This window comes from Vigna angularis, chromosome 11 (genome assembly GCF_016808095.1).
Source record: "Vigna angularis cultivar LongXiaoDou No.4 chromosome 11, ASM1680809v1, whole genome shotgun sequence".
Classification (NCBI taxonomy): domain Eukaryota; kingdom Viridiplantae; phylum Streptophyta; class Magnoliopsida; order Fabales; family Fabaceae; genus Vigna; species Vigna angularis.
Window position 1 is genome coordinate 12904878 of NC_068980.1, and position 7221 is coordinate 12912098.

A 7221-nucleotide genomic window follows, 5' to 3' on the forward strand; every position below is an offset into this window, starting at 1 on the left:
AAATATTGATTTGAATATTGATTTTGTAACCAAAGGATTCACCTGTTTGTAATAGTTGAGTCTATTAATTATATAATAATCTTGTTCTTGAGGTGGAATTTAAATCTTAAGTTATTAATGAAAATGAAAGATAAAACTTATAAGAATTTAACCGTAAAAAATAGAAAATGTGATAGTGTAAAATAATGAAAAAAAAATTGAGCATTCCCCTTTAGTAAATGTTATACATATATAAAATGTTTAACCTTTTGATTTTGATAATGATTAGGCATTTTGACCACATAATCAATCTTGTTCTCCAATTGAAATTCAAATCTTAGTCTCTGTCATTATTACCTATTAATGAGAACTAAAGATAGCGCTATACATAACTTAAAATAAGTTACATGCAAAAGGATCTAATTCTCTACTTAGTCCTTAAGTAACTTGGCAAAAAACAACTGAGTGAAAAATATCATATGAAGAGTAATACTTAGTTTATGATGGGACAACAATTACAAAAATGAGAGTAATGGACAAAAGAAATGTGTTATAACTCTGTCATTTATGCAACTATAATGATACAACTTTGTAATTTACACAACTACTATTTAAAGTTTCTTATTTTAGTGCCAAGAGGGAAATGCTCAGCCCTTTAAGAATATTCCTTACAAAACGGCCAAAAGAACAAGTTATCTTTTTGTGTATTATTTTTCATTTTACACAAGCTCTATGAAGCTTTAACATTCCACCAGCTTTAATGTTATACCACGGGAGGGAACACGTCTGAATATTACTCTTCATATGGTACTTTTCGGTCAACTATTTTTTTTGAAATTACTTAACAGTTGAGCGAAGTAGGTCCTTTTGCAAGTAACTTCTTAAGCATAGTGTTATATTTAGTTCTCACTAGTAGCTAATAATGATAGAGACTAGGATATGAATTTTAATTAGTGAACAAGGTTGATTTTGTGGTCAAAGTGCTCAACCATTATCAAAAGGCTGAGTCATTCTATATGTAAAGAATCTGCTAATGTGGAAGGCTCAAAATATTGTTTCATTATTTTACACTTTTAGGTACTACTTTGATATCACAGTTTTTTTTATCTTTGTTGTTAAACTTGTAAAAGTTATAACTTTAGTTCTTATTAGTAGCATAGGATTTGAATTTTACTTGAAGAACAAGTTTGATTCTATAACTGAAGGGCTTAGCATTTATAAAATGTTGAGCCATTTTCTTGATTTTTAACCACTTTGTTTTAATTATTAGATGACATAAATGGTGTGAGATGTAATGATATTAAGAGAGCTTCAAAAAGTTTGTCTTTTTTGTTAGTTATTCCAATAAGCAATAAAAACATTCAAAACTTTTATTGACTTTAGTAAGAAGTTGATTTACAATGTTGCCATGAACTCTAGTATCATCCTGAGTTTAACCCCTTGACTTTATCAGCATCATCTAAACACCATTTTGCAATGTTGGAGTCTTTCCCTTGTCAACAATTTCCTCCTTTTTTGTGATGTCCCACTCTTGCTTTTAATTTCAATGAAGATACTAAACTTTGAATCTACTTTCTTCATCACACAAGTATAACTTTCAAAACAAAGTCCTCCTTGCTTTGAAAAATTCTCCTTTCTCAAAGCTCTCCCTTACATAAATTGAGTATTACTCTTCATATATGTTAATTGCTCTTTAATTGTGTTTTGCGAATTTACTCAACAACTGAGTAGAGCAGTTCATTTTGCATGTAACATGTTTTAAGTTAAGCATAAGGATATCATTAGTTCTAAATAAAGCCTTATTCCCTAAATTATGAATCACTCAAAATTATTTCAAAACAAAAAATTGAATATAAAGCTTAATAAACATTGATTTTGAAGTCTAGTTCTTAAAGTTCATATGACCATTTAACCTTTTAGCCACTTCTTTGAACTAATGTAACCATTTATTTCTCGATTCAACTGTATGCATTCCTTAATAAAATCATGATTTTCAAGTCCAAGTGGTTGTTGAAGTTCGTATGACTATTTCTTTAGAATGTTAACTTTTAAAACCATATCAACTTTGTACATTTAATTAGATGTATTGTCTACAGACAAGCGTAATAGGATGCTAATACATCCTATACTCGTAACCGACTCCTAGACTCAAAATTCGATTTTTGTAAACCATGTCTTATTTTATTTTTTTTCATAGTTTTTTCATAATAAAATATGGTGACAACTCCAAAACTTCTTTTAAAACTAGGTCCCTTTTTGTTTGTCATCTTGTCGCGATTCCGGTTACAACAAGGTGACACAATGTATAAAAAGGGTTTGAAATTGATTAGGTATACATGTTCTTGTTGTTGTTCATGGTTTTTTTTTTACCTTATGTTGTTCATCTTCTTCTTCTTTGTCATCCATCAATCTATTTGTACATTGCATGTCTCTATTGTAATCGTCTTCCACTAGTACAAAAATGGTTTTTTATACCTCTTAAAAAAGGCTTTTTATACCTATTTTTTAGTAGGTATAGAAACAAGGGGTATAGTAAGTTCATCATCTTTTATACCTATTTTTGAATCGGTGTAGAAAGTTTTACTTTTTATACCTGTGTTATTCATAATAGGTATAAAAGTCTTATATTTACACCTCCTAATACTATGGGAGTTGTTTCAGGTATAAAAAAGAGAAAATTTTCTTTTTATACCTACTAGTGCTATAATAGGTATAAAAAGTGACGTTTTTTTTTAAATATTTTATTTGTATGTACTACTATCCATATTCAGACCTGCATAAGATTCAATCCCAAAATACAGTTTAAATAATCAATAACAAGTAAAATAATCAATATTGTTTTCATCAACACATCAAAATATAATATCTACCTAACAAAGTTTCTAACTATATTTACCTAACATAGTACACATAAAATAGTTCCTAAACACAAAATGTAATATTGAAACATCCAATCATTTACAAATGGTTAAAAGAAATGCAGCCCATTGCTCCCGAACATCCTTTATGACATGTTGTTCCATTGGAGACGTGTCATCAAATATCTACACAATGAATAGTTTGAGTAAAGTTATAATATTAATGACTTAAGATCTTAGTTATAATTGTTCATGTTACCAATTTCCATGAGTCAACGACATTTGCGGATATAATTTTCTGCATGTGCCTCATGACATAATATCCGCACTCAAAGCTTCCCGGTTGACGTGAGCACTACAAGTTAAATTTATAAAGTATCATAAAATTTATAATTGTATTTATAGTTTGAAAGATTAACTACTTACAGTTGGTGCAATGAACTGCAACTTCTTTCTAGAGAGGATATGTGTTCCCTGCAACCTTGAATATGCCTCAACCACTCTATAAAGTTAAATGTACATTGAAATGAGTCCTAAGGAACTTAGTAAGATCATATATGTCTACACTACAAATAAATTATTAAAAACTTACAATATTAGTGTATTTTTAATTGCCAAAGTGTGAGGTTTTTTGTGCAATGAACATAAGAGAACTACAAGAAACTGTTGAGGAAGAATTAGTAACAATTGCCAGTGACCCCTGTAGATTCAAACAATAATAGTGTTAAATAACATTTACATAAATAAAATTTTATTAATAAAAATTATATACTTACTGTTGCAAATAAGGTGCTAAGTACACTTGCTTTTTTCCGTTTACAAAAGCCTCTAAGAGGTAGTTTTGGACCTCTTCACCTTTATTCCCAACTCCTTGAATGGCAACAGGGTCAATAAAACCATAAATGTGATCATTCTTCTTTTCAATGGTCAACCGATGTAAATACCTTAAACATTGAAAATGAATAATGTTAGAATAAAATATTGAATATATTTAAACTTCATAAATGTAGAAATTTACTTACAACAACCAAAGTTGTAGTACTGATATACATAACATATCAGTGCCAGAGAGAATTTCAAAAATATCCCTTTGACATATGAAGAAAGAGAGTGAAGATTTCCTGTTTGTGACTTCAGGAGGCATTTCTAACTCTATAGGAGAAAGGGAGATCTTCACTGCCAACACACCAAGTTGTTCTAGAATTATGTGTTGTGGCGACTGCAATTGTTGTTGTAGTGATTCATTCATATCTTCCTGCCCTTGTGCTTCAACCTGATATACATATTTAAAAACTTACAAAATATTAATATTACTAATAAAAACAACAAAGTGCATAATTAAAACAATTACCTTCTTTACAATTGCTCTTGATAATCTAAGGGGCCAAAGGATAAAATTTCCAAGGGCCTGTCCCACTGTCTGAACATCCTCAGTGGGCACAGGGACTCGAGCTGTAGCATTTCGTATGTCTACAACCACAACTCTCATCATATCAGCTGTAATGGTTTCATGGTGTATGGTTGACCCCAATGTATACATTTTACCTAAGTTATCCAAATAATATTTGTAAAATATATCAAAGAATATAATTCAACAAACAAGTATCCTATAACATATCAACACCTTCCTCCCATAACATCTTTAAATCTTCAACTAATGGGGCTAAATAAACATCAATGTCGTTTCCTGGTTGTCTTGGACCCGAGATCATCAAGGATAACATCACATATTTGCGTTTCATACACAACCATGGAGGTAAATTGTAAATCACTAACATCACAGGCCACGAGCTATGTTTACTGCTCAAGTTTCCATATGGATTCATTCCATCTGTGGCAAGTCCAAACCTAATGTTTCTTGAATCTTTACAGAAATTAGGGAACATGGAATCAAAATTCTTCCACTGCATTGCATCTGCTGGATGCCTTAAATTCCCATCTTTTATACGTCCATCTGCATGCCATCTCATGAGTTTTGCATCATTTGAGTTACTGAACAAGCGTTTCAATCGTGGAACAAGAGGAAGATACCATAAGACTTTTGCAGGAGGACCCTTACTATCACATTCAAACTCACCCTCTTTTTGTTTGTATCGTGATACCCCACATTGTGGACATTGATGTAACTTGGCAAACTCGCTCTTGTACAAAATACAATCATTTGGGCATGCATGAATTTTTTTATACTCCATACCCATGGGACACAATATCTTCTTCGCATCATAATTGCGTGTTGGCAATGTGTTACCTTCTGGAAGCATGTCACTCAACAACTCAAGCAACTCTGTGAAGCTTTTATCAGTCCACCCATTTCTTGCCTTTACATTGAACAATTTTAACACAGCTGGCAATCGAGTATACTTAGTGCATTCTGGATATAAAGGTTTTTCTGCGTCACTGCACAAGCTGTCATACATATGAGCACGTTGGAAGGAATCATGTCCGACATCACATATCATGTCCTCTAACCGATCACCCATCTCTAAATCAACTTCTTCTATTTCTACTTGAGAGTCACTTACACTTGGCATGTCTATTAATTCACCATGCCATGTCCACTTTGTGTAGCTCTTTAGGAATCCATCACATAGAACATGCTCTCGAATAACTTCAGTTGGTAATTTTCGCTCATTCAAACAATTAACACACGGACAATAGAATCTTCCGTTATTGTCTGGAACATTCATCTTTGCAAATTCAAGAAATTGTTCTACTCCACTCTCATATTCATTTGTTGTACGTATCAAATTTATCCAACTCCGATCCATTGTTATCTGTGAAAGCAATCACCTTTATAATAGTCAAAAGTATAAATATGACTTTTACAACAAGAGCAAGAGAAATGAGATTTTTTTATAGTTATCCCAAATGATTTTTTCTTTAAAACTTTCCAGGTGGTGAGGTGGTATGGTGGCTGGTGGTATTACTATTCTTGTGTTATTTTCTCTTCCAATCACAGAAGAGTTCAAACTAATTAACTTTTACCAATTTCCTTTATCACCACATAATAATAATGAACAGGTAATCTAATAAAATAGTAAAATTTCATATCAGTTTTGTTTAATTTTAATTTTATATCAGTTTTGTTTAATTTTAATCTTCTTTTAATTAATGGGAATGGGTTTTCTCTTTTTCTGCGTGGTCCAAACGCCCCATATGGCTTCTACACATTATTCCACGCGTTAAGCATCATAATTTCATATTCCATATTATTATAATATGGAAACGAATAAATTTTATTAAATAAATGATGAAAGATATAAAGTTGAAAACAGCAAGGCACGTATCTTCGGACACTTAATAAGTTTGGAAAGTTTTGATATGGGCAAACATATCAAACGGTACACTACTACCTTTTATTCACTCAATTTTATAATTAAAAATACGAATTGTCACATACCAAATATTTACGTATGGTCATTTTTCCTACTTTCTATGTTACTCTTTTATTATATATCATGTCATGAATAACAATATTGCACGAATAAATAATTGGATTTTGTTATACTCAAAAGCTATACCAAACATTGCAACAATTTCTTTTTCTATACCAAAACTGCCAAGTTTGCCCTAACCCCCAAATTGAGTAATTCTTTTCACAAAACAACAAACATAATATTCATATTAAACTTCACCGAAACAGCAATGGCAATGAGCAAAACTGAGCAGTTCTTTTCAAAAAATAACAAGCATAATGACTTACCTTGTTGTTGTTGGAAACCCAGCAGACCACGCGATGAAGGTCAAACGTACAAGCCAAACGCACCACCACGAAAGCGAAGCACTATAAAACCACCACAAAAGTATATTTTCCACTAGTGATATTATTTTGAAACTAAAAGAAATGACAGATAAAAAGTAGCATTTTTACCAAAATAAAAAGGAGAATTAAAAAGAAATGCCACATCCTACAAGGATTGACTTTAGACTAAATCCCAGAATTCAAATGAAAAGCATGTTGAGCATACAAGGATATATGGCAGACTTAATTAAATCCAAAATATCAGGCATAATAATTATGATTATAAATTTCAGACGGATGCAATTATTAAATCATGCAAAAATTGTAAGGCAGAATCAATAGTAGACCAATGGCACGCTCAATGTAACAGGCAAATTTGGAGAGAAAAGGAAAAAGAAATAATAAAATGCTGGGTAGTTAGTATATGTGGATAGACAAATAGTCAATTCCACACAAAAAGTCAGACAGAAATCACAATAACCATAACACCCATATGTTGTTCATGGTATATTTGAGGGTGAGGCAATAGGGGGAATAGAAAAGGATTAAACCATAATTTCTAATAAACCTTCTCCATTTTGATATTATTTTTTGCAATATAATAATAGAATTTTACCATAAACCTAATATCCTCGTCTTTTA

The 7221-nt window shown here is 31.3% G+C and overlaps 2 protein-coding genes across 5 annotated transcripts; both read right to left on the reverse strand.

Moving 5' to 3' along the window:
- Window positions 1–2805: 2805 nt before the first annotated feature.
- On the reverse strand, window positions 2806–6615 carry LOC108333836 (uncharacterized). Of its 4 annotated transcripts, none has more exons than XM_052870926.1 (8): window positions 6541–6615; window positions 4189–4382; window positions 3860–4110; window positions 3614–3781; window positions 3430–3537; window positions 3264–3318; window positions 3097–3192; window positions 2806–3023 (listed from the first exon to the last, which is right to left on the reverse strand). In XM_052870926.1, the coding sequence occupies exons 2-8, from the start codon at window positions 4375–4377 to the stop codon at window positions 2934–2936; spliced, it is 957 nt and encodes a 318-aa protein (XP_052726886.1). In that variant the 5' UTR covers window positions 4378–4382; window positions 6541–6615; the 3' UTR covers window positions 2806–2933. The 4 variants fall into 4 exon arrangements, with proteins under 4 accessions (XP_052726886.1, XP_052726885.1, XP_052726888.1 ...); XM_052870925.1 differs by having other exon boundaries at window positions 3264–3339; XM_052870928.1 differs by lacking the exon at window positions 3097–3192.
- On the reverse strand, window positions 4445–5605 carry LOC108344382 (uncharacterized). Its single transcript, XM_052870196.1, has one exon. The coding sequence runs from the start codon at window positions 5603–5605 to the stop codon at window positions 4445–4447; it is 1161 nt and encodes a 386-aa protein (XP_052726156.1).
- Window positions 6616–7221: the final 606 nt, after the last annotated feature.

Bases quoted from the DNA above. Each gene is read 5' to 3' on its own strand.
- LOC108333836 (XM_052870925.1), bottom strand. From the start codon at position 4,377: ATGTATACATTGGGGTCAACCATACACCATGAAACCATTACAGCTGAT. The intron at 3,340-3,429 runs GTAAGTTTTTAA...TTAACTTTATAG, and splicing joins ATTAAAAATACACTAATATT to AGTGGTTGAGGCATATTCAA. The intron at 3,024-3,096 runs GTAACATGAACA...TTCATTGTGTAG, and splicing joins TCGTTGACTCATGGAAATTG to ATATTTGATGACACGTCTCC.
- LOC108344382 (XM_052870196.1), bottom strand. From the start codon at position 5,605: ATGGATCGGAGTTGGATAAATTTGATACGTACAACAAATGAATATGAG.